The sequence below is a fragment of the Palaemon carinicauda genome, chromosome 12, assembly GCF_036898095.1.
Source record: "Palaemon carinicauda isolate YSFRI2023 chromosome 12, ASM3689809v2, whole genome shotgun sequence".
NCBI classification, from domain to species: domain Eukaryota; kingdom Metazoa; phylum Arthropoda; class Malacostraca; order Decapoda; family Palaemonidae; genus Palaemon; species Palaemon carinicauda.
In genome coordinates, this window is record NC_090736.1 from 153,734,798 (window position 1) to 153,762,751 (window position 27,954).

Genomic DNA, 27,954 nt, shown 5'->3' on the forward strand with positions numbered 1-27,954 from the left:
ACCGAGCCCCCACTTCGACCTAAACCTTAGGACTTGCAAATCTAGGACTTGAGGGGTATGGCTGAGGCAGGATGGTTAACTTGAAATTGTAATTTGTTCATACACAAATACAAACCTTCATCCTTTAATATGAATTTATCCTTAGAAGGGAAGCACTCCCTATAACAAAACTGGCAGGTTTATTTTCCTAATAAAAGCCTCCCCCCCCCCACAAAGATGTAGGGATCACAACTGATCATTTTACCGAGTTCCTCTCAATTGAATGTGTTTGCTCGACCAGTTCTCCTTCCTGGATGAACCTTGCAAATAGCTCTACTGAATTTTTGACGACTTTCCAAGAGTGCATATGCTTGAAAAAAGCCTGTGTAACAACCCCTTCTGGTGACGCAAGTCACGAACGGAAGCAATATCGTTCATCAACGCTACCGAGTGCTTTACCAAACCCCTGTGGAAAACTTACAAACTAGCAAAGATACATGTAGATACCGTTAGGTTGAAAAGTTGGTGCATTATGGATCTACTAGGGTAAATCGTGCCGTATTCCTACTCCAACAAAATCAAAAGGTAAGCAGAAAACCGATTGCTGACCAGTAACGCTGGCCTTTCTATCAATGAAAGAAGTCTTGTCAACAACTCACGAAGGAGCGCAAAGACCTTGGTAATCTTAGATTAAGTCTTGAAGATCATTCATAGGTAACGGACTAAAATCCGGGTATCGTAAGGTCGATGATTTTCTCAACACTCTTCGAAGATTCCTTGATTCTAAAACATTCACCAGCCAGTCCAAGAACAGAACGGGGTGATCCCCTGTAGATGACGAGATGAGAGATCCAACTGCAAGGAGTACGATTATGTATAATCCAACAAGTGCAAAGCAGACTGATCTCGTACCAACTGATCAAACTGAGACCAGTCAATCAGTACAGATTTCATGAAGACCTGTGGCAATATGGCAGGCTGGGATAATAAAGATTGTGCAAGTGGTGATCATGTCATGGGATTAGTCAACTGAGATGATATGGTCAGAAAAAGTCATTACTGTATGTATGTTCACACTGCTCATTGATTTTAAGCTCTACCACTCTCCTTATTGTAAGTTCCACCATTCTCCTTCTGCTGGGGCTGTCATCTCTGAAACACTCTGAAAAGGGAAGGGGACAAAAAGCAGCGCATAATCATCCTGCACGAGGGTGAGCATGTTCAGTCTCATAAGAGACCGAGCAGTGATAGGTGTGTAAACATCTGTATTGTGTACCAAATCATATTCTCTGGGAAGGAAACGTTCTTGATACGAAAACTGCCTCGCGGACAAGGTGAGAACATACAAGAATCATCTTCCCATGTAGATACATTCCAAGTGCACACTGGTAAATCTCTCAACGTTCTTTGAACTGTTAGCATCAGTGAAGCGTCCCAGGGCAGGAGAGGGACGAGGGCAACTGCCAATGTCGTGACTATTAAAGTGTACCGAACCGTATTCTCAGGGAAATAAACGTTTCCAGTACAAAACCTCTATTGCCTTGTGTATGAGTCGCGGTCCTGTTAGGGTTGTTTTCATGATTGGATACGTTCTTGGTACGTACTTTGGTTCTCTCGACGTTCTTTGAAGCCTTGGCACCACCGTCTCACATAAGACCTAGCACTGGTAGCATGTATACAATGTGGAGTCTCAAAGACTGTAGGAGTGGTTATTAAAGTAACCTGCTTTAGCTCAAACACAAGGATGAGTAGGAAGGTCACATGTCACTGTCCAGTTTTTAGCATGGGGGGGATCTTGTGACATAAGACTGGCTTCGTAGCGTAGGAAGATCTATATACAACCGCATAGAATGCTGGGAAGAAGCAGGTGACGGGTGCTCTGTGACTCGAACATTACAATGACTGGAGTGTAAGAGCTAAGAGTCCAAGCGCATGGTGTACTATCGCCTGGATACGACAAGACCATCTGCTGACGTCCTCATGCTCCTTGTAGACATCACCCAGCTTGTTATGTTCCACTACCGTACATGACGTAGATTATGCAAATCTACTCAAAAAGTTTATCAAACAGTAGCAAAACATTAACAGCAAATGAAAATGATAGCCAGCCAACCTATAATACAACTGCAGTATATTTAACATTTAACATAAGTATTTACAGTATTATACAAGATCCACTGAATACTCACGGTACACCAAAACTAAATAATATATGCGAGTTCTTACGAAGAAGTAGGTCTTGAGTTGACTTCATAAACTTCTATGCAGCGAGGGAGAGATGGCATTGCTTACTTTTAGATATGAAAGTTGAAATACAGAAACATGGCTTCTGATGATGAATGTTGAAAGTTTCAAACTTCTTAGTCTTCTTCAAGATACTCTATCATTGTGTGTAGTCACTATATTTCAGTCACAGGGAGTGTAGCTGAAAAATGTCTCCAAACACCAGTGGTGTATTAGTCTAGTCTCCCTCCTCTCGCTTGTCACCTGTCCTTTATATTACACATGACGCCACGCCACGGACCCACAATAGAATCATCTTGTGTAACTCCCGCCCGTAAGATGGCTGGCGCCGATGCAGTATCTAGACCTCTCTTCTCAGAACAAAACAATATTCTTGAGTTACAATTACATAAACATACTGTATAATAAAAGGAATTGTTTTATTTTCACATCAACATACATGAAAAAATAAGCCGTTTTCACAGGTTTTGTATTACAATATACTTTACATAAATTTAACATACATACAACACCGCTCATGTTTGTCGATCATGGACACCGAACGAGTGGAGTATCAGTTAGTAGAACAACTGGTCTGCCGATGTCGTCACGCTCATGTTCATCGATTATGAATCTCAGGTGCTTGTGGAAGGCAGTACGGTCCGAGCCCATAATCGTGTAGAACTTGTGCAGACTCCTGAAAGGCATTACATTCTGAATCTGTGTGCATGGAGACCTTGAGCTTGGAGCAGCATGTATGTGTACAGCGAGTGCATGTGAATACTGTACATGTGGAATCCTGTTGAGCATGGACAGCAGTCTCGGTGACGGTGGCAAGAAATGTGAGCATGGAAGCCTTGCTCGGGGAGAGCTGTCTCTTTGATTGTGTCAAAAGTCTGCTTATGTCCTTGCGCTGCTCATATGAGTGAGAGTTTGTTCACCACAATCATTCTGCTAGGCTGAAGTCTTCCTTTAACATGATCTCGTCGTCTCTGGGGAATTATCGGAAGACGGACAGGAGTACGAGTGCTCGGTCCCATAAGCGACCGAGTGCTGGTAACAGGCATATGAACACCTGTGACATGTATCGCTGGTGCTGAATGCAATTTTTGTATATACTGCTTCACTTGGTATGTACTGTACTCTAGTCACGTATGTGGCGAGAGATCGTCAGACAAAATACAGCTAATCTTAGACAATATCTTCTTTGGGGTAAGTAGCAGCACTCTCTTGAGGTCACTGCATTTGGTGAGAGACAAAACATAGGTGCAGAAGCAGCGCATACCAATGTTTCTTCCCGTCAAGGAAATACGCTCTTTCCTCTCTCTCCCAAAAGAGAGAGATCATCAAGGAAGGGTGAAGAAGGGCAGTACCCTTCAGTCCTACCAGCAGTGTCTGCTCAGCTCCACACAAGAATACTGTAGTACATGTCAATGTTCCCTCTCGCTGTGAGACAATTCTTAGCACTTACTTCTGCCAATAAGAAATCGAGCACAGGTAAAAGGTGTGTGAATACCCATACTGAGTAAACGAAAATATCCCCAGAGTTGAGTGTGAGGGCATTCCTACGAGACAATTTCCGGCACTTAGTCAAGACGGGAAGTTCCTGGTACTTCCCTGTCTCTCCCATAGGGAGCGAAACAGTAGAGTTATGCATATGGGACCCTTATCAATTGCTTTTCCTGGACATTCTCAATGGTATCTTCAACTTATTATCATCTAGGAGTAGCAGCGAAGACTCTCACGAAGATGAGGCAGAGAAGAAGGAAGAACTTGAAGCTCGCCTCCTACCCAGGCCCTAGAGGACGACACTCATGGGAAAAAGACCACAGAAACTATATGAATAGACAGCACAACCAAGCTTCATGTCCTTAGTGTCTCTCTGGGATCAAGAAGACACTGAAAGTAACAAGAAGGGTGGCAGCAAAGAATTCTCAATCCAAACTCCTTAGGATTATGTTGTCTTTGTCGTCACGGGGGCACACTAGCAAGGGAATAAACAGCAAACAAGAATGCTGTCTACGAGGACCAAGAATGTGGATATTGGCAGGTTTGTACAGAAAACTGTTACATAGCTACAGTTATCAAGAAACAACTGCAAATTTTCCATATTTGTAATTAGTTTTTCTACTTATATACTTATTTGGAAGGATTGACTTAACATATAATATGCTCAGTATAACCATATACTGTAGTTGTGTATTTAATTAAAATAAAAATAAGAATGAATTTTATCCTTACAGTATTACAATACTTCCGTCACCAAAAACCTGTTTTGAACAACTAGGATTGTTTACATTTTTGCCAAGAGATGGCAGTAGATGGCGGTTACCGATATGTAAACATTGAGTGAATTATTATGTAAACATTATGTTAAAACTCACAAATTGTGTTTCTATTTTTATACATTCTTAAACAGAAATACAGCTTATTTTATAAACTAAAAAGATAAATATCTAAGTAATAATGGCTTCTTTTAGGAAATATAAAATATCCTCTGGTAGCATGTCTTAATCAGCTGATTTAGAAAACAAAATCATAAACAATTGAAAAGATTGTAATTTGCCATGTTTTTATTTACAAATACGATACTAATAAGTGAATATTACATGTATTATTATTGAATAATACAGTTAAGTGAAACACCCGTTTAATCAAAATCCGGCTTATTTCAAATATAGCTGTAATCTTTTAACACAGTAAATGGATACACTGCTAGAGCTGGGTGGAGAGAGGGAAATGGTGCGAAGTACTGTAAGCCCAGGCCAAACGAGAACAGGCTATTTTAAATCATCATGACGCAAGATTTTCTATCACGAATATTTTATTTTTTATCTAATAGGTATTGCGGTACTCTGTGTCGCATATAAGTAAAATTGCAAAGTAAAACTCACATAAAGCACGGGCTGACTGTATCCCTTGCACACAGAGAACTACCAACACATTTATCTAAAAGAAGAAGCCAAAAGATTAAAACAGCGAGATGAGGCTACGGGAAGTATGTCTGTACTATCCGACAGCTGAAAACAAAGCGGGTGCTCGGCGTCCCTTCAGGTGGGCGAGATTGGCTCGCCACCCTCCAGCTAATTACTGCCACCTTGTTCAGTTTTAACAGCTGTATCTAGCTTTGCTGAAAGCATTTACGAACAAAGACTTTTATTCTTGTAAGAACAAATAGATTATTGAAAATTCTAATTTATCTTGTTTATGCCTATGGCACCATGATGTTAAATTTACGGTGAGCTTATTTCTTGTTTTACTTTTAACAAATATTTCAAACATATAAGTGACAAAACAAAAGCTTCACTTTATTTATGGACCCTTACAATATGTTGATTCTTGACCTTACCTTGAAAAGCTGGAGCTTGAGACATAAGTCGGTCCATAACTGTGGTAAGTAAAGTCGTTGCTGTAGTGTCATCTCTATGAAGAGAGAGTGCCTTGTGAAGTGACACAACAGCTGCCTCATAGTCCCCAAGTAATGATTGCACTAAACCCAATGCAGAATATGTTGACGAAACACCTGGACACAGCCACAAAGCCTATTAAATAAAAGTGGGCGTGAGTATTACAAATGTTACAAAAATCATTAAATTTACGAAACCCAATTTTCTCTGAAATATATATATTTTAACAAAATTTGGTAGCATTGTGTACTATAATATCAACTTTTGACCAAACATCATAAAGTATTGTCTTGTGTGACACACGGTAGGTTCATAGCAGAAGTACTTTAAATCCTGCTCCAATGCTTTTGTGTTTTAATTTTATACATTATGATGAAACAGAAGATAAAAGGGAGCTATAATTTTTATACACCTTAGATGTTAACCTTCATCCTTAGTGATTGGAAAATACTGTAAGGAGGTAGGCTTTGTATTGATATTCAAAGCCAAATTTCCCATTCTTTTGAACAATTTTGGCACATACCTACACTTTGAGTTTGAATTAATCACACTGATTACATGAGAATGATTAGACATTTTTCAACAGTAAAGAAAATTTAAAATCTACAGTAAGGATATAACTTCATTTCTAACATATCTCACAACTATATCGAAGGAATATTACATCTACAAATAATTTTCCATTATACTGAATGAAAAATTAAATAAATATCTATTTTTAGAATAGGTAATTTAATAGTACCTTGAGATGATGCAGCAATAAATATCTTTAAATTTCAGTATTACTGTACACTACTTATATACCTCCCACATTCTATAACAACAAAATATTTACCTGCTGATGAAAATGAAGAGCTTCTTCGTATTTTTGTAATTTACGACATGTGTGAGCAAGATTATTTAACAACACTGCCCACTTTTCTGGTACAACAACAACCCCACTTTCTTCGACCAGGGTTACTGCTCGTCGCATGTAGTCTTCAGCCGACTCGTACCTGAATGTAGATGGACAATGAATCTACAACCTGAATTATTAAACCAAGTTTCTATTTTTAATACCTTAATAACACTCGACATTTTTCTTAAGTATCACTTGCATACGATTTCAAAAAATTAAATTTGCATAAAATAAAAAGTGGGTAATTTTTACAAACTTTTTCAGATAAATTTTGCTTTAGGGCAATTAAACCATCCTCCTCAAATCTGTTACCACACTCTAGGAGCAGACCATTCAAGGTTCAATAAGAAATAATTCAGGATTCAATGGAGATAAGGATCATTTCACAAAAAAAGGATATACAGATATACAGTATTCACTTTCTTACCACCCTTTATTGCCTTCGCCAAAATCAAAGATTTTGTGAAGGGTATGTATTCACACCTGTCGTTTATTTATTAGTGTGATCAACTTTACATAAAAATTATTGTACTGATTTTTACCAAACTTGGTAGTCATGTTGGGTGTGACTCAAGGATGAATCTGTAACGTTTTGGATACAGTACATCCAAGTACAATTATGCAACAGTATTTTGAAAATAATTGCAATGTTAAGTAAATGGCAAATATTTTGTTAGTTTATGTTGTTTGTTAACAACACTACACAATTACTACAGAACCAATTTCAACAAAACTTAGTGGACATGTGGAACATGACCTTAGGACAAATCCATTAGATTTTGGAGAAAATACATCCAAGTCCAAGTACGCAGTAAAGTTAAGAGTAAGAGAAAACTGCTTGTCGTGGCAAAGGCATGCTCTCTACTGAGAGCTCCTCTAGTTTTAACTGCTTTGTTCTCAAGTGCAAATATTTTCAATTTCTAGAGAAAGAATGGGTGTCAGTGTAATGCAATTGTTTCTATTTCATCCTGGATAATAATTTTATCAATGTTGAGCATCCTTTATAATTTACATTTTCCCAGGCCATGCCATCCACCATGTTAAACTTGAAAGACGACTAATTTTATTGGTCTTGCTCTTAATTCTGTGAGGCTTAACATCTTACAAAATACCGTATGTTACTATTTCATACCAAATACAAACCAGTTTTCTAAATTTCAAGGAAATCTCTAGAAAGAAATGACTGAATTTGAACCCATCTAGTAATTATCAAACTAAAAGATTACAATTTAGTTTGTAAGATAACTATCACTGATAAAGATATTGGTTTCTGTGAACAAATGGTTTGGGGTTGCAAACCTGATTAGCATCCAATAGGACTACTGTACACTCAAGATCTGAAATCCCACCTTTAGGGAGTGTTGTCAGATAATTTGATGGGTGATATAAAGGCAATCCAATGTGGACAGCAATTAAACTATAAGATCACTCTTTCATCAACCACCACGTCATATTGATACATTAGTAACTATATTCTAGTAACATCCCAGAGGTAGGAGACATGGGTTAAGACTAACAACAAGCTGCAAGTCTGAGCAAAATACCCTTATTTGCTTAGAAGCCTTTTATTCTAATCAACAGACTGACAAATGTCAGATGGTAAGCTAAATTATCTAGAGCCCTTATAGATAGGACTTTATAGTTAAAAGCCTGAAAATCAGATAGGGTTTAACCATAACTAATTTCTTGAGTGACTGCCTTTATCATGCAATTCACTGACAAGCTGGGAGGGGAAACACAAAAAAAAAGAAAAAACAATTTAACAGTTTGTTTTCAATACAAATAAATGTCTTCTTAACAAATAAGTACAATTCAAAGTTAGTCAAATTCAAATTACACCTAATTTTTTAAGGAGTTATTATAGGTTTTAGGGCTGTGGAACGAATTATACAAATTAGTGTATTCTTATGGGAATATTTGCTCCAAAATATGATTGTTTTAACATACGAAGCAGTTTCTGGAACGAATTAAGATTGTATGTAGAGGTTCCACTGTACATTTTTCCTTGGATTTAATTTTCTTCATACATATTCCTGAACAGATCATCAATATGGAGGGAAAGGCATTCATGTCTACTCATTCCAATCTTGCAACATTGCATCTACTATCCAATTAGATTTGCCAACATTTCCACATCTCTTGGGATATTAGGGGATAAAGAGACTATTAGTTTGATTGAACCTGACTTAGAGTCTGCTCAATTGATCAGCTAAAATTTTCAATTTACCCGATACAAACTGGGATAAGAACTGTTTCCTTTTTGCTTCCTTTACTACCAGTAAAAGATTCTTGACTTCGTCCCTCCTTGCTTTCAGACGTATGCAGAGCAGTGGCATTGTTCAAATAAATTAGTACGACCATTCCTTATCACCTGCTGTTTCCCTGCCTGAATAAGAGCCTTCTACAACTCCAGGCAGTTGATGTGCATGAGTATTTCCTGGAGACTCCACCAACCTGAAATATGAATGTCATCCAAGGTTGCTCCTCAACCCAGGTTTGTCATGTTTGAGCATAGACAGGACAGAGTTGGAATCATAATTTTTAGAATTATGACCTTTGAAAAATGGTGAAGGTTGTCCCACCATTGAACCAGAGAGGTCATACCAGGCCATGGATTGATTAGTTCCTTCTTGAACTTTAAAAGACCTTTCCACAACCGATAGAGGTGAATCTCTAAAGGTCTCGTTTGCAGATGGCCCAGCAAAACAAAGTACTCCGAGAAGCCTTAGTGCCCAGATGTGAGCATCTGAGGCATTCTTGTTCAAAAAAAACCCTAAGTATCTCCCAAATGTTCTCTTCTCTGTCAGAAAAGACAGAAAAGGAACTAACTCAATCCTTATCCCCAAATACATAATCATGTTATTTTCATTAGTAAAATAAATTTTTGAATATACTTACCCGATAATCATGTAGCTGTCAACTCCGTTGCCCGACAGAATTCTACGGAAGGGATACGCCAGCGATCACTATACAAGAAGGGGGTGTACTCACCAGCGCCACCTGTGGCCAGGTACTGCAGTACTTCTTGTTGACACCACCTCAATTTTTCCTCGGTCCACTGGTTCTCTATGGGGAGGAAGGGTGGGTCAATTAAATCATGATTATCGGGTAAGTATATTCAAAAATTTATTTTACTAATGAAAATAACATTTTTCAATATTAATCTTACCCGATAATCATGTAGCTGATTCACACCCAGGGAGGTGGGTGAAAACCAGTGTACATGTATATCAAGAAGCTAAGTATCCCGTATTTCATATTATCAGTTATTCAAAATAACAATGAAATTATAAGTACCTGGTAAGGAAGTCGACTTGAACCATTACTCTGCCTTTAATAAGTTCGTCTTCCTTACTGAGCGCAGCGTTCCTCTTAGGAGGCTGAACAACCCTAAGGTGCTGAAGTATAAAGGGCTGCAACCCATACTAAAGGACCTCTACACAACCTCTAACCTATGCGCTTCTCAAGAACGAATTGACCACCCGCCAAATCAACTAGGATGCGGAAGGCTTCTAGCCTACCGTAACAACCCAAAAAACAACAATAAAAGCATTCAAGAGAAAGGTTAAAAAAGGTTATGGGATTAAGGGAATGTAGTGGCTGAGCCCTCACCTACTACTGCACTCGCTGCTACGAATGGTCCTAGGGTGTAGCAGTTCTCGTAAAGAGACTGGACATCTTTGAGATAAAATGATGCAAACACTGACTTGCTCCTCCAAAAAGTTGCATCCATAATACTCTGCAGAGAACGGTTCTGTTTAAAGGCCATCGAAGTGGCTACAGCTCTCACTTCGTGGGTCCTTACCTTCAGCAAAGCAAGGTCTTCATCCTTCATGTGAGAATGAGCTTCTCTAATCAGAAGCCTTATATAATACGAAACTGCGTTTTTGGACATAGGCATCGAAGGTTTCTTGATGGCACACCATAAGGCCTCTGATTGTCCTCGTATAGGTTTTGACCTTTTAAGATAGTATTTTAGAGCTCTGACAGGGCAAAGAACTCTCTCTAGCTCGTTACCCACCATGTTGGAAAGGTTAGGAATTTCGAACGATCTAGGCCAAGGACGTGAAGGAAGTTCATTTTTTGCTAAAAATCCGAGCTGTAAGGAACATGTTGCTGATTCGGATGTGAATCCTATGTTCCTGCTGAAGGCGTGAACCTCACTAACTCTTTTGGCTGTTGCAAGGCAGACGAGGAAAAGAGTTTTGAGAGTAAGGTCTTTGAAAGAAGCTGACTGGAGAGGTTCAAACCTAGGAGACATAAGTAACCTTAAGACTACGTCTAGATTCCAGCCTGGAGTGGATAATCGACGTTCTTTAGAAGTCTCGAAAGATTTAAGGATGTCTTGTAGATCCTTGTTGGAGGAAAGATCCAAACCTCTGTGGCGGAGAACTGAAGCCAACATACTTCTGTACCCTTTGATCGTAGGAGCCGAAAGAGATCTAACATTCCTAAGATGTAACAGGAAGTCAGCAACTTGGGTTACAGAGGTATTGGTAGAGGAAACTGCATTGGCTCTGCACCAGCTTCGGAAGACTTCCCACTTGGATTGATAGACTCTACGAGTGGATATCCTCCTTGCTCTGGCAATCGCTCTGGCTGCCTCCTTCGAAAAGCCTCTAGCTCTAGCGAGTCTTTCGACAGTCTGAAGGCAGTCAGACGAAGAGCGTGGAGGTTTGGGTGTACCTTCTTTACGTGAGGTTGACGTAGAAGGTCCACTCTTAGAGGGAGAGTCCTGGGAACGTCGACCAGCCATTGTAGTACCTCTGTGAACCATTCTCTTGCAGGCCAAAGGGGAGCAACCAGCGTCAGCCGTGTCCCTTCGTGAGAGACGAACTTCTGAATGACTCTGTTGATGATCTTGAACGGCGGGAATGCATATAGCTCGAGATGGGACCAATCCAGCAGAAAAGCATCCACGTGAACTGCTGCTGGGTCTGGAACTGGGGAACAGTACAAAGGGAGCCTCTTGGTCATGGAGGTGGCGAACAGATCTATCGTTGGCTGACCCCACAAGGTCCAAAGTCTGTTGCACACGCTCTTGTGAAGGGTCCATTCCGTGGGGATGACTTGATCTTTCCTGCTGAGGCGATCTGCCGAGACGTTCATATTGCCCTGAATGAACCTCGTTACCAGTGAGAGGTTTAGACTTCTTGACCAAATGAGGAGGTCCCTTGCTATCTCGTACAGCTTCCTCGAATGGGTCCCTCCCTGCTTGGAGATGTATGCCAAGGCTGTGGTGTTGTTGGAGTTCACCTCCACCACCTTGTTTAGCAGGAGGGACTTGAAGTTCATTAAAGCCAGATGAACTGCCAGCAACTCCTTGCAGTTGATGTGAAGCGTTTCCTGTTCCCTGTTCCATGTTCCCGAGCATTCCTGTCCGTCCAAGGTCGCGCCCCAGCCCGAGTCTGATGCGTCCGAATAGAGATGAAGATTGGGGGTCTGAACCGCTAACGATAGACCCTCCTTGAGAAGGATGTTGGTCTTCCACCACATGAGAGTAGTCTTCATCTCTTTGGTAACAGGAATAGAGACCGCTTCGAGCGTCATATTCTTGTCCCAGTGAGCTGCTAGATGGAATTGAAGGGGGCGGAGGTTGAGTCTCCCTAACTCGGTGAACAGGGCTAACGATGACAGGGTCCCTGTTAGACTCATCCACTGTCTCACCGAGCATCTGTTCCTCTTCAGCATGCTCAGAATGCACTCTAGGGCTTGGCTGATTCTTGGGGCCGACGGAAAAGCCCGAAAAGCTTGACTCCGAATCTCCATTCCCAGGTAAACGATGGTTTGGGAAGGAATAAGCTGGGACTTTTCTAAGTTGACCAAAAGACCCAGTTCCTTGATCAAGTCCAAAGTCCAGTTGAGACTCTCCAGACAGCGACGACTTGTGGGGGCTCTTAACAGCCAGTCGTCTAAATAAAGGGAGGCTCTGATGTCCGCCAAGAGGAGGAATTTTGCAATATTCCTCATCAGTCGCGTAAACACCATAGGCGCCGTGCTTAGGCCAAAACACAGGGCTTGGAATTGGTACACAACCTTTCCAAAAACGAATCTCAGGAAAGGTTGGGAGTCTGGATGAATAGGAACGTGAAAGTAAGCGTCTTTCAGATCCAACGAGACCATCCAGTCCTCTTGCCTGACCGCTGCTAGGACCGACTTCGTCGTCTCCATAGTGAACGTCTGCTTGGTGACATAAGCATTGAGCGCACTGACGTCTAGCACCGGTCTCCAACCTCCTGTCTTCTTGGCCACCAGAAAGAGACGGTTGTAGAAGCCCGGGGATTGATGGTCCCGGACTATCACCACTGCCTCCTTCTGTAACAGGAGCGACACCTCTTGGTGTAACGCTAGCCTCTTGTCCTTTTCCTTGTAGTTGGGAGAGAGGTTGATGGGAGAAGTGGTCAGAGGGGGATTGCGGCAGAATGGTATCCTGTAACCCTCCCTTAGCCAGACTGGGCGTCTGCACCTCTTCTTTCCCAAGCTTGCCAGAAGATCTTGAGTCTGGCTCCTACTGCTGCCTGGAGAGGAGGAGAGTCAATGTTTGCCTTTCGAAGGCTTGGGACCTTTCTTGGACCTGCCCCTGAAACCGTCTGGACGGGTACTTCCTCGGCTGGGGGCTCTGCCACGAAAGGGCGGAATAAATCTTGTAGCAGGAGTATCGGCCACTGGGGTGCGGTAAGTTCTAGGAACCGAAGGAGCAACCTTAGCCTTACGTGCTGAAGAGGCCACAAGGTCATGAGTGTCCTTCTGAATAAGAGCCGCAGACAATTCCTTGATAAGGTCCTCAGGAAACAGGAACTTAGAAAGCGGAGCAAAAAGTAACTGAGACCTTTGACAAGAGGTGATACCAGTGGAAAGGAAGGTGCAAAGTTGTTCCCTTTTCTTGAGTACTCCCGAAACAAACATGGAGGCAAGTTCGCCGGAACCATCGCGAATTGCTTTATCCATACAGGACATTATAAGCATGGCCGAGTCCTTGTCAGATGGGGCAGTCTTCTTGCTCAAGGCCCCCAGGCACCAGTCGAGAAAATTAAAAATCTCAAAGGCGCGAAAGACTCCCTTTAAGAAGTGGTCTAAGTCAGAAAAGGTCCAGCAGACCTTAGAGCGCCTCATAGCCGACCTTCGTGGAGAGTCAACCAAACTTGAGAAGTCAGCCTGGGCAGAGGCAGGGATTCCCAAGCCTGGTTCCTCTCCTGTGGCATACCATACGCCCGCCTTAGAAGTCAGCTTAGTAGGTGGAAACATGAATGACGTCTTCCCTAGTTGCTGCTTGGACTGCAACCAATCCCCTAACATTCTCAAAGCTCTCTTAGAAGATCTAGCAAAGACGAGCTTAGTGTAGGCAGACTTAACAGGTTGCATGCCTAGAGAAAACTCTGATGGAGGAGAGCGAGGGGTAGCAGAAACAAAGTGATCCGGGTAAACTTCTCTGAAAAGAGCCAGGACCTTGCGAAAGTCAATGGAGGGTGGTAACGACTTGGGTTCCTCTACGTCAGAAGAGGGATCATCCAGGTGCGCAGCTTCCTCCTCAGAAACCTCATCACCTGAGGGTTGAGAAGCGAGAGGTAAAGTTACAGCGGTATGCTGAACGGCAGAATCCTGACAAGCGGGTGCATATACACTTTCGGATTCATCCTCAAGTCTCTGTTGAAGAGGATGAGGGCTGGTAATGACAAAGTCATGAGGCTGGGAAGAAGGAGGCTCTGCGGGAGTCTGGGGAGCAAGCGTGGTGAGAGGCGACTGTAGTAAAACCTGAGGTTCAGGCTGCAAAGACTGCTCAAGTTGAGGAGAAAGAGGTAGATGCATGCGTTGAGGTGGCTGACTCATTGCATGAGGTTCATGTCTCAAGAGTTGCGCTTGCTTCAAGGGTTGAGGTGGCTGCGCAGTAAGAGGTTCCTGTCTCACGAGTTGAGGTTCTTGAGGTGGGTGCTGCGAGAGTTGAGGTGGCGGCTGCGCAGAAAGAGGCTCCTGTCTCACGAGTTGAGGTTCTTGAGGTGCTTGCCTCGAGAGTTGAGGTTCTCGCCTCGAGGAAAGTGGAGGTATCAGCTGCGAGAGCTGAGGTGGCTGCCTCAAGGATGGCAGAGGTTGTCGTACCTCAAGAGGTTGCTGCCTCGAGGGTGGTCTTACTGCAAGAAACTCTTGCCTCAAAGGTAGAGGAGGTTGTAAGGCATAAGACTCCTGTCCCCATTGTTGAGGAGGTTGCCGCGTGGTAAGAGGTTCCTGCCTCAAGGAAGGTGGAGGTTGCTGCACAACGCTGGTATCTGGCAACTCCCAACGCGGTAGCTCACGCATGGAGGTAGCTTGAGGAACCTCAACTTCGTACGTCTGGCAGACTGGACTGCGTAGAGGAGGAGGAGCGCTCGCAGGAGGAGGTGTAACCTTCTCTGCCTGAAACTCACGCATCAATACCGCAAGCTGCGACTGCATAGACTGCAGCAAAGCCATCTTGGGATCAACAGACGTTGAGGTCTGTTGAGGCAGAGCCTTAACAGAAGTTGAGGTCTGTTGAGGCATCGCCTTACCTCTCTTAGGAGGCGTGCAGTCACCTGATGACTGCGGCGAGTCAGAGCTAGCCCAATGACTACATCCGGGCTGTAGAACTCGTGCGGTCTGGACTTTACGCTTAAGAGGTCTTGAGACCTGAGTCCAGCGTTTTCTCCCCGAAAATTCTTCTGCAGACGAGTAAAATAAGGGCTCAATCGTCTGAGAGTGGAAGTGACGATCTCTGTAAGATACGCCCGCAACCACCGAGGATACTGCTGTGCGCCGATCAAGGCCTGCCGAACCCTTTTGCCCTTCGACATTGCTTCTCCCCTGGGCTTGGGAGCTTGCAAGAGGTCCCGGACTGGGAGGACGACTGGCACGCACAGAAGTACCCTCACGCACAACACTGACACTGACACTAGCACTCGGCACAGCACTGGCACTACCACTTCCCACTGCACTTTTCACTTTAAGTTCCTTGACGTCTGCCAAGAGGAACTTGTGGTCACTCACTACCGACTCCACTTTATCACCTAAAGCCTGAATGGCACGTAAAACATCAGACATATCAGGCTGAGCACAAATAGTAGGATCGGGGGTAGCCACTACAGGGGGAGGAAAAGGTTGAGGATCATGGGGTGAGGAATAAAGCGAAGAGCGAGCCGAACTCCTCCTAACTCTCTCTCTCTCTAACTTAGTGGTATACTTGAGGAATCGAACAAAATCAAGTTCCGAAAGTCCGGCGCATTCCTCACATCGATCTTCCAACTGACAGGATTTTCCCCTACAGTCGGAACAAACGGTGTGAGGATCAACCGAGGCCTTCGGAATACGCCTAATACAAGTCCTACATCGTCTTTGGGGAGGAGCTTGAGAAAGGTCGGACATCTTGAATCAAAGAACAGTCAAGGGGGATTCCAATTAAAGCAAAAAAAATCGTTAACCATTAATCAAATCAATCTAAAAGCTATCTAAGCTAAGAGACAAGTTTCCTGTATAGCGAAAGCTGAAATCTTAGAGCAATACTTCACCAAAAACCGTGAACAAGACTCCAAAATATAAGCGTATCCATGTAGGTCTTGCCGGAAGCACGACAGAGGAAAAATTGAGGTGGTGTCAACAAGAAGTACTGCAGTACCTGGCCACAGGTGGCGCTGGTGAGTACACCCCCTTCTTGTATAGTGATCGCTGGCGTATCCCTTCCGTAGAATTCTGTCGGGCAACGGAGTTGACAGCTACATGATTATCGGGTAAGATTAATATTGAAAAAACCACGTTGGTTGAAGCACAAACTTCTAAAGACAGGCAAAAATTCCCAGTCAACACAAAAGATTCAAAACCAATATTTAAGGCTTAAACAACTTTTCCTTGGAAAAAATCCATCACAAACCAGATAGAATAGAACTGGAATACTGTAGTCAAATGATGAAGACACTTGAACTGGGGCCATTACCCTTGTGAAGGCCTGGGGGTTGAGCAAAAACCATAACAAACGCAAGAGAATTAGTAAATATTTCATCCATGAACAAAATGGAGGAACTTCATTGACTGGAACTGAACTGGGATATGGATATAAGCATATTTTAAACCTAATAGCATTTTCTACTTGAAGGTAAGATTCATGAAAATAAAGGAAAACATATAAATCAAATAAAACTTTCCTCTAATGAAAACGAGCAACAAATTGCTTGAAAATAAACATGAGGAAATGGTAAAGGATAATCTAAGGTCATCACCACCCTCTCATCCTACACCTATTGACGCAAAGGGCCTCGGTTAGAATTCGCTAGTTGTCTCTATCTTGAGCTTTTAAATCAATATGATTTCTTTTATATTATCTGATCGATCTTAAAGAAAAATTACTTTTACAAACAAAAGGTCTATTAGAAAAAATACAGTATATATTATTCTATGAGAGTACAAAGAAATCCTACACCATTTCCCTTCCCTAAACTTCTGCAAATTAAAGGAATTTTCTACTTCTTTTGTTACACAATCATATAATAAACTTGTGAAGTTATTTTACCAATAAATAGTGAAATAAAATAAAATAAATGTTATACAGATTCACAGAGCAAAAATGCACTATGTGAATCTATTACTATATAAAATAAAAACCAGAATGAAGGAAGCTATATGAGAATTTTTTAAAATATCAAATTAAAACCATGTGCATATATATATAAGAAAAATGTTATTTTTATTAGTAAAATAAATTTTTGAATATACTTACCCGATAATCATGTAGCTGTCAACTCCGTTGCCCGACAGAATTCTATGGAGGGATACGCCAGCTATCACAATACTAGAAGGGGGTGTACTTACCAGCGCCACCTGTGGCCAGGTACTCAAGTACTTCTTGTTGACACCTCCTCAATTATTCCTCGGTCCACTGGTTCTCTATGGGGAGGAAGGGAGGGTCGATAAATCATGATTATCGGGTAAGTATATTCAAAAATTTATTTTACTAATAAAAATAACATTTTTCAATATTAAACTTACCCGATAATCATGTAGCTGATTCACACCCAGGGGGGTGGGTGAAAACCAGTGTACAAGATTAAAGGATAGCTAAGTATCCCGTATTTCATATAATCAGTTATCCATAATAACAATGAAATAATAAGTACCTGGTAAGGAAGTCGACTTGAACCGTTACTCTGCCTTTAATAAGATCGTCTTCCTTACTGAGCGCAGCGTTCCTCTTGGGAGGCTGAATCAACTCAAAGGTGCTAAAGTATACAGGGCTGCAACCCATACTAAAGGACCTCATCACAACCTTTAACCTCGGCGCTTCTCAAGAAAGAATGGACCACCCGCCAAATCAACAAGGATGTGGAAGGCTTCTTAGCCGACCGTACAACCCATAAAAAGTATTCAAGAGAAAGGTTAAAAGGTTATGGGATTATGGGAATGTAGTGGCTGAGCCCTCGCCTACTACTGCATTCGTTGCTACGAATGGTCCCAGGGTGTAGCAGTACTCGTAAAGAGACTGGACATCTTTGAGATAGAATGATGCGAACACTGACTTGCTTCTCCAATAGGTTGCATCCATAACACTCTGCAGAGAATGGCTCTGTTTGAAGGCCACTGAAGTAGCCACAGCTCCCACTTCATGTGTCCTTACCTTCAGCAAAGCAAGGTCTTCTTCCTTCAGATGAGAATGTGTTTCTCTAATCAGAAGCCTGAATAGTAAGAAACTGAGTTCTTAGAACTTGGAAAAGAAGGTTTCTTGATAGCACACTATAAGGCTTCTGATTGTCCTTGTAAAGGTTAAGACCTTTTTAGATAGTACCTAAGAGCTCTAACTGGGCAAAGTACTCTCTTCAGATCATTCCCCACCAAGTTGGACAGGCTTGGGATCTCGAACAACTTAGGCCAAGGACGTGAAGGAGGCTCGTTTAGCAAAAACCAAGCTGCAAGGAACATGTAGCCGTTTCAGATGTGAAAACAATGATCCTGCTGAAGGCGTGGATCTCACTTACTCTTTTAGCTGTTGTCAAGCACACGAGGAAAAGAGTTTTTAATGTGAGGTCCTAAAAAGAGGCTGATTGGAGAGGTTCAAATCTTGATGACATAAGGAACCTTAGGACCACGTCTAGATTCCAGCCTGGAGTGGACAACCGACGTTCCTTTGAGGTCTCAAAAGACCTAGGGAGGTCCTGTAGATCTTTGTTGGTGGAAAGATCCAAGCCTCTGTGGCGGAAAACCGCTGCCAACATACTTCTGTAACCCTTGATCGTAGGAGCTGAAAGGGATCTTACTTTCCTTAGATATAACAGGAAGTCAGCAATCTGGGTTACAGTGGTACTGGTTGAGGAAACTGCATTGGTCTTGTACCAGCTACGGAAGACTTCCCCTATAGACTGATAGATTCTGAGAGTGGATGTTCTCCTTGCTTTGGCAATCGCTCTGGCTGCCTCCTTCGAAAAGCCCCTAGCTCTTGAGAGTCTTTCGAAAGTCTGAAGGCAGTCAGACGAAGAGCGTGGAGGATTGGGTGTACCTTCTTTACGTGAGGTAGACTTAGAAGGTTCACTCCTAGAGGAAGAGTCCTGGGAATGTCGACCAGCCATTGCAGTACCTCTAAGAACCATTCTCTCGCGGGCCAGAGCGGAGCCAACCAACGTCAGCCGTGTCCCTTTGTGAGAGGAGAACTTCTGAAGTACCCTGTTGACAATCTTGAACGGCGGGAATGCATACAGGTCGAGATGGAACCAATCCAGCAGAAAAGCATCCACGTGAACTGCTGCTGGGTCTGGAATCGGAGAACAATACAACAGGAGTCTCTAGGTTATCGAGGTAGTGAACAGATCTATGGTTGGCTGACCCCACAGGGCCCAAAGTCTGCTGCAAACATTCTTGAGAAGGGTCCACTCTGTGGGGATGACCTGACCCTTCCGTCTGAGGTGATCTGCCATGACATTCATACCGCCCTGAATGAACCTCGTTACCAGTTAGCTTTCGATCTTTAGACCAGATGAGTAGGTCCCTTGCGATCTAGAACAACTTCCACGAAAGAGTCCCTCCCTGCTTGAAGATGTAAGCCAGGGCTGTGGTGTTGTCAGAGTCCACCTCCACCACTTTGTTAAGCTGGAGGGACTTGAAGTTTATCAAGGCCAGAATAACCGCCAACAACTCCTTGCAATTGATGTGAAGTGTCCTTTGCTCCTGATTCCATGTTCCCGAGCATTCTTGTCCGTCCAAAGTCGCACCCCAGCCCGTGTCTGATGCGTCCGAGAGGAGACGGCGGTCGTGTTTCTGAACAGCCAAAGGTAGACTTCCTTGAGAAGAAAGCTGTTCTTACACCACGCGAGAGAAGACCTCCTCTCTTCGGAAACAGGAACTGAGACCGTCTCTAGCGTCATGTCCTTTATCCAGTGAGCAGCTAGATGATACTGAAGGGGGGGGAGGTGGAGTCTCCCTAACACGATGAACAGGGCCAGCGATGAAAGTGTCCCTGTTAGACTCATCCACTACCTGACTGAGCATCGGTTCCTTCTCAGCATGCTCTGGATGCATTCTAGGGCTTGGAAGATCCTTGGGGCCGACGGAAAAGTCCGAAAAGCTCGACTCTGAAGATCCATACCCAAGGAGACAATGGTCTGGGATGGGACGAGCTGAGACTCCTCAAAATTGACCAGGAGGCCCAGTTCCTTGGTCAGATCCATAGTCCATTTGAAAATCTCCAGACAGCGACGACTTGTGGGAGCTCTTAAAAGCCAGTCGTCTGACGGAGCCGGACACAAGATCATGGTACTGCTGCACAGTCTGTGAACTGTCAATCATGGGCAAGCGAGGAAGTACAGTGACAACCCGAATCTGTCTAGACTGTCTGGGTCGTACAGACAAACTCCTTATCGGGTTGCTGAGGTTGCCGCACTGCGTCACAACAAGTCACTTCTGTTGGTTGTTGAACGTCTTCCCCGTGACACATTGACTCCGTAAACAAAAAATCCTCTAACAAGGACTAAGCTTGGACTGCATGTCTTGTAACACAGCTCAAGGTCTATGGGAGCAGGTGTGGTAACAGACGGGATTAGCGACTGAAGTGGAACCATTACCTTCCCTGGAAGCATGTTATGCTTAAATAAAAGTCCATAGGAGGCTATGCAGCTAAAGGCTCCCTCCAAATGACAGAGTCCTCAAGGGAATATCAGAAGGAGGGAGAAAAGAACTTTCTCATCTACAGGGACCATATCCTAGAAAAGCTAAGTTCTCTCAGTGAGGGTTCACTGGTGCAAAAGCAGCAGACTAGAAGGCAACGTTATGAAACTGCTTGACAGTCTAGTGAGTTGGCAACAACCAAAGATGTGTGACTGAGAAGCATGCGGTAAGGTATGCAGAGCATGTTGTATGCAGAGTATGCTTGTATGCAGAGCATGCTGAATGCAGAGCATGCTGTATGCAGAGCATGTTGTATGCAGAGCATGCTGTATGCAGAGCATGCTGTATGTAGAGCATGTTGTATGCAGAGCATGCTGAATGCAGAGCATGCTGTATGCAGAGCATGTAGTATGCAGAGCATGCTGTAAGCAGAGCATGTAAGGTAAGCAGAGCGTGTGCATGGCGTTTAACATTTCTCAGAAATTCCATGACCAGTGCTAGAGTGCTTTATGCATGCTTGCATGGGGTTTTAATATCAACATAATATATACCTTACATTCATAACTCATGATTCATATTTTTGCCATATTTTGCGATATTGTTAAAAATATATTGCCAGGAATACAAATATATTTTTATAAGTAAAACAAATAACCTCCATTATCATAAGGTTTGAAAATGGAGGTAAGGTATGCTGAACAGCAGAGTCAGAACGAGCTGGAACAACAATAGTTGTGGTTTCCTCTTCAAGACTCTGTTGAGGGAACACCTGAGGCTCAGTCTGCAAAGGCTGATCAAAGGAAGTAGCAGAAGGTAGGCGCATGGGTGGAGGAGGCTGACTCCTGGCATGAGTGGCTGAACTCAAGGGTTGCGCTTGCTGAGTGGTTGGCGGATGCGCAGTAGCAAGTTCCTGAGGAACGAGTTGAGGTTCCTGCGGTGTGAGCTGAGAGCGAAAAGGTAGTGGCTGCGCAGAACGCAGTAAAAATCTCGCAAGTTGAGGCTCCTGAGGCGCAAGGCTAAGGTGTTGAGGTGCTTGCCTTGAGGAGGGTTGAGCTCGCTGCAGCGAGAGCTGAGGAGACTGACTCATGGACGGGAGAGGTTGTTGTACCTCAACCGAGTGTTGCATCACTGGTGGAGCAGCAAGTGGAGGCGGAGGAAGAGAGGTATAATCCTCCTGATCCCATTGTAAAGGTTGCCTTAAGGAAGGCGGAGGCTGAACACCACTGGGAACAGCAAACTCAGAACGTGGCTCAACATCGTACGCCTGGCAGGTGGTACTGCGATCAGGCGGAGCGAGCGCAGGCGGAGCGAGCGCAGGCGGAGGGAGTGTAGGCGGAGGCGGAGGCGCAACACTCTCAGCCCGACACTCACGCATCAAGTCCGAAAGCTGTGCTTGCATGGACTGTAGTAGAGTCCACTTGGGGTCGGCAGAAACTACAGTAGGCTGAGGTAAAGCCTTAACAGTCGAGCTCTGTTGTGGCAGAACCTTACTCCTCTTAGGCGGAGTGCATTCAACTGATGACTGAGGAGAGTCAGAGCTAACCCAATGACTGCATCCGGGTTGTTGAACTCTAACTTCGTACGTCTGGCATAGGTCTGGACTTTACGTTTAAGAGGTCTTGAGACCTGAGACCAGCGTTTTCTCCCCTAAATTTCTTCTGCAGACGAGCAAAATAAGGGCTCAATCGTCTGCGGGTGGGAGTGACGGTCTCGGTAAGACACGCCCACAACCACCGAGGATACTTCTGTGCGCCGATCAAGGCCTGCTGAACCCTTCTGCCCTTCGACATTGCTTCTCCCCTGGGCTTGGGAGCTTGCAAGAGGTCCCGGACTGGGAGGACGACTGGCGCGCACAGAAGTACCCTCACGCACAACACTGACACACTTTGCGCTAATCACTTATCACTTTGATTTTCTGTTTGCACTTATTTCACTGAACTCGAAACTTTAAGTGGTTTGTACCTGAAACACGCAATTCTATCCTTTCTCAAAAGTTAGTAATTGCGAAAACAGAATTACAATGTAACAGAAAAATCTAATGAAAGATAAATAATTCAGTGGCTGGAAAGAGACTAAACACTAGATCACTCTAGAAACGTTTACCTTCTTCCCCTAAAGAGACTAGGGAGAAGAGCAAAAACGATAACAACGTTACTCGTTGAATGAAACGTTTATCCTCCTCTTTCTCCCTCCGTCTCTATCTCTCTCTCTCTCTCTCTCTCTTGACTTAGAACCTGAGAGAAGAGCCCAATCATATATATTGTTAAAACATATTATTGTTAAAGGAAAAAACTGAAATATTTCCCAAAATGAAAAGTTCCTTTATTAGGATTAAAACCATTAAGTTAAGAAAGAATGAACAAAACGCTAGACACGGTTACTCTTACTGCAACGTGAAACCGTGAAAATTCTTTCTCTATCGTAACGATAGAGCGCAAGTTGAACGTTCTGAACGTCAACAACTGCAGAGACAAAACAAAACGTTAGTTCAACTTTGAAAACAGTACGAGACTATCAAAGAAATTCTTTCAAAGACATTAAAATAGCATAATATGTTAACAGGTAAAACCAAAATGACGGGCTCAATGTTAATAAAATAAATCTATAACTTTTGTTAAGCAAAATTAAGAAAGAGAGTCTATACTCTCTTAGACACCAACACTTCCGTCTAAGGGAAGGGTCGGCCATTTAAAGGTGAAAGAGAGTTCATACTCTCTTCGTCACCATAATTAATCAAATTAATTCCAAAAGCTAACTAAGCTAATATAGAAGTTTCCAGTAAAGCGACAGCCGAAATCAAAGAGAAATACTTCACCAAAGTCGTGAAAATACTCCAAGAACATAAGCGTATCCCAGAACGTCTTGCCGGAAGCACGACAGAGGAATAATTGAGGAGGTGTCAACAAGAAGTACTTGAGTACCTGGCCACAGGTGGCGCTGGTAAGTACACCCCCTTCTAGTATTGTGATAGCTGGCGTATCCCTCCATAGAATTCTGTCGGGCAACGGAGTTGACAGCTACATGATTATCGGGTAAGTTTAATATTGAAAAAACAGCCAGTCCTTACTCTTACGCACTTACTCTTGATTACTGAAAGCCACAACTCCAAGTTCATGTAACACAAAAGGGTCTTCTGGCGCAATATCTAAAGCTTCCTTGAAAAATTTTTCAGCAAATTTAGGGTTGTTCGTGAGGCCATATTCCATTCCTAGATAAAGCTGTGGTAGATGACACCCTCTCATGAGTTGTGCGGCTTTGAAGTATGCAGCCATTGCCTGATCATGCTCGTTTTCTGCGGCAAATGAATGACCATACGCTATCCAGGCTGGCCCAAAGACTCTGTCTAATGCCGTCGCTTTACTAAGGTATCTACGGGCCTGCTCATTCTTCCCTGAAACCATAACCTTGCATAAATCTACTGGCTGTACATGGGGAACAATGGTTATATTGCCATAGTTTTAAGTGAAAAAAGTCTAATGGGAATTACATTATCACAATATCTTTCGTAGCACAACAAACATGAAATGTAAGACTGAAATTAATTAAGACATATCTTGGTGTCCTATTCATTTGATTTTTGAGAGGCCATTGATGGTTATATTCAAATTACTATGCAGTTCAGTATATGATTCTCAAAGGTTGTAATTGTAATAGCTAACCGATAATTATATCTTAACCCTTTTACCCACAAAGGACGTACTGGTACGTTTCACAAAAGCCATCCCTTTACCCCCATGGACGTACCGGTATGTCCTTGCAAAAAAATGCTATAAATTTTTTTTTTTTTCATATTTTTGATAATTTTTTGAGAAAATTCAGACATTTTCCAAGAGAATGAGACCAACCTGACCTCTCTATGACAAAAATGAAGGCTGTTAGAGCAATTTAAAAAAAATATACTGCAAAATGTGCTGGGAAAAAAATAACCCCCTGGGGGTTAAGGGTTGGAAATTTCCAAATAGCCTGGGGGTAAAAGGGTTAATTTACTTAATACTGCGGCATACACAATTATTGCATCATAGGCACCTCTATAATCTTTTAAATAATAAAGAATACTCGACAATGATTCAGGTACACTTACCTATCAAATAATAATAGCATCCAACAGCAAACCATGCAAGGGCAGTTTCAGGATATAGATCCACTAACTTGTGTGCTAATAAGAATAAACCTGAAATGGTACAATTTTTTATCATGTGAAGAATATATGAGGTAATTATTCATAACCCCTGGAACAGACAGAATATTCTATGAGAATCCTCATTTAAAAATATTAACAGGTAATAATTTGCCATAAAATGTAACATAAAAAATAAATAAGATATGAAATATAAAAGATGTGAAGAAGTAAAACGAGACCTGCCTTACACGGCTGATTGAATCGTAAGTTAAGTCCACCAAATGAGGTCATTTTAAAGTTATAACTTGGTCTGACTTATTGAAAATGGTGTAAGAAAGCATTTTTAGCAACAATCTGTGCTGTCTATAGTTTTAGCAACAATCTGTGCTTTCTATATTCAAATATGGGTAAGCTTCATCCCTCTCTGGCTTGAGGGTACTCTCAGACACACTATCCTATTTTTCCTTTTTTTTTTCCTCACTCGGCTATTTTCCTTGGGCTTTTGGCATCCTGCTTTGGAACTAGGGTTGTATCGTATTAGTAATAATAACAATAATATCTAGAAAAAATGCTAACCACTGATATAAGTCAGGAAACATTTACTTACTATTTGATTGTTTCAGCTCGACCAAACATGATATGTGTATAGGCAAACAACCAGTGTGATAAGGGTCCTTTTTCAAAACTCTGAAAGCAAAATAAGACGTAATATATAAGTTATCCAAATCATGATGAAAAGGAAGTAAATTATGTTACACAAAGAAATTATAGAAATACTTTAGATAAACTATATGAATGCTTGTCATATTTCTTTTTTTCAAATCACAAACTTGAATAATCAATCTCTGTTATCATTATCGTTTATACAATCTTACAGAATATGCCAGAAGGATTGGTTTAAAATGAGAAGTGGAACTAGAATAGAGTTGACTTAAAGAAGCTAGCCTGCTGATTATCGACAAGTTAACACAGCGCAGTAAGTTAAAAATTAGCCTGATCGTTGAAAAGTTAAAGAAGTTGGACTGCTAGCTGGCAAATTAAAAATTTTGAATTATAGTTGATAAGTTATAGGACCTGGCTGACTTCTGACTAGTCAGTTAAGGATGGAATAAATTTAATTAGAAAATAAATGGAATCTATGTAAATTAAATGTTAAAAGTAATGCAGTTGAGAGTTGAAAGAGTACAATAAGGAAACTCTAGTAGTTCAATACTACATTGCAGACAGTAATCTGCAACAAACAAGATTTTACCAAGAATTAACATCAATTATTTCATGAGAGAGAGAGAGAGAGAGAGAGAGAGAGAGAGAGAGAGAGAGAGAGAGAGAGAGAGAGAGATTTCCAGTAACTCTTACAAAAAGGCTTTACTTTTACATACTCCTGCGTTAATCTATGACATTGTGCAAAATTGCAGTTGTAATAGAGCTTTTCTGCTTGTGCTGTGATGAAGTCTGCATTTGATACTAAGGGCTCAGCAGGTTTAGGCAATGGTTGGTTGGGTGAACTGTATTTGTTCACTCTTGTTTCATAAACAGCCATTACCACAGCAGTCTCGGGTTCGTTGCATATCTTAGAAAGAGGTAGTGATGCCAGAAGCTCTTTTTCTGTGGAGAGATTTGAATGAGAAATTTCATATCTTTAAAAATCCTGCTTATTTGTGTTACCCAGAATTTGACATAATATATACTCCAGGAAGATCAGAATATCATACTATACTCACCTAAAAAAAAAAGACATATGATATACTATAAATAAGAAGACTAAAATTACTGGCAGATCTTTGCTCAGACAGCATCTATAATGTTTAAAATGCTTCCATGAGACTAAAATTACTGCCAGATCTTTGTCCAGGAAGAATCTATTAAGTTTAAAAAGCTTCCAGAAGACTAAAAGTACTTCCAGATCTTTGCTCAGACAGCATATATTACGTTTAAAATGTTACTAAATTATATTTTTACACAGAAACTACACAAAGTTTCTATCTTAAAATATTAACCAATGGAAGATTCACTTGAATAAATGTCCATACAATTTTTTGTGAATAGATTTTCATATACAGTACTACAGAGTAGTTCTTAATTAAAAGCAAAGAATCGGTATATAAAGATACTTTAAAATAAAATGAATAATTTATATTCATAAATAAAAATAGTAAATATTGTATAAGATTGATTAATTAATTATGAAGTTTAGGCCATAGGGCATATGCATGAGTAACAATAAAAATTTGTAAATTCATCATAACTGGACAATTACCTTTGACTCAACCTTAATATCATCATTCAAAGGAAGCTGTTTCTAATGTGTGTTTATAATGTATAAGATATATATAAAATAGAATACTATAACTATAATTCATTAACTAAAATTAATTCTTTCACCATTTGATTGGGATTCATGTGCCAATCTACATATGAAAAGTTTTACCAAATTAAAAAATAAAAAGGAAATCTTTAGCCATTATGTACTGTATGTAAAAATACTTATAACCACAAGAATGAGGCTGGAGGGCTCCCTGCTCGTTGAACACAGGGCCAACCGAAGGTGTGTATAGGTCTGCACGGGGCTGTGCAACTGTTTAACCTTCTGGGCCACAGCCCCACACCTGTGTTGTCCATCACCCCAAAAGACTGACCTCCCTGGACTACTTCTTCCTCTTATTAGAAGAAGCATCAGAATCAGAAGAGGAAGAGGAGGAGGAAGAGCTAGAAGATGAAGAGGAGTGTACTTGCTTTATTCTCGCACCACACTTCCCCTCAGGCTCTACAAGCAAGGAAGCCAAGATATGAGTGACCATCAATAATGAAGCTCCAAGGGTAAAAACCACTAAGATTCCTCCAAAAGGAACCAAAACACTGAGGGCCATTTTTACAGGGGAAGCAATCGGCACACTCACTTGCTACATGCACAGGTTTTAACAGCACTGGGGCTTCTCATGTGAAGCTTTAAGCTTCAGCTCTACAACTACCGGTGCAGGAGCCTTCTTTCATTCTCAGGCACCAGCACAGCCATAACCACAAGCGCAAGAGTACTTCTTTGGCATTGGCATCACATCTGCAATAACTGGGACTACCACTGGAGTTACTGGCACTGAGGACACAGGGGCCCAGATCATCTCAGCTACCAGCTCCCTTAAAGACAACATCACAGGCCTACCCGCGAGATCTAAGGAAATGACTCGGAAAACTATATATGTACAACAATCACCCTGCACTCCACCAACCATGAGAAAAACTCC

The 27,954-nt window shown here is 42.0% G+C and overlaps 1 protein-coding gene across 1 annotated transcript in view; it reads right to left on the bottom strand.

Moving 5' to 3' along the window:
* LOC137651342 (cell division cycle protein 16 homolog) overlaps window positions 1-27,954 on the bottom strand; it is an 84,857-nt gene that overhangs the window by 16,351 nt on the left and 40,552 nt on the right. Inside the window, exons 5-10 of the mRNA XM_068384632.1 lie at window positions 26,095-26,320; window positions 25,323-25,402; window positions 24,677-24,766; window positions 23,677-23,986; window positions 6,445-6,604; window positions 5,552-5,744 (exon numbers count right to left, since the gene is read on the bottom strand). Coding sequence (XP_068240733.1) covers window positions 5,552-5,744; window positions 6,445-6,604; window positions 23,677-23,986; window positions 24,677-24,766; window positions 25,323-25,402; window positions 26,095-26,320 — 1,059 coding nt within the window. The remainder of the gene's footprint in view (window positions 1-5,551; window positions 5,745-6,444; window positions 6,605-23,676; window positions 23,987-24,676; window positions 24,767-25,322; window positions 25,403-26,094; window positions 26,321-27,954) is intronic.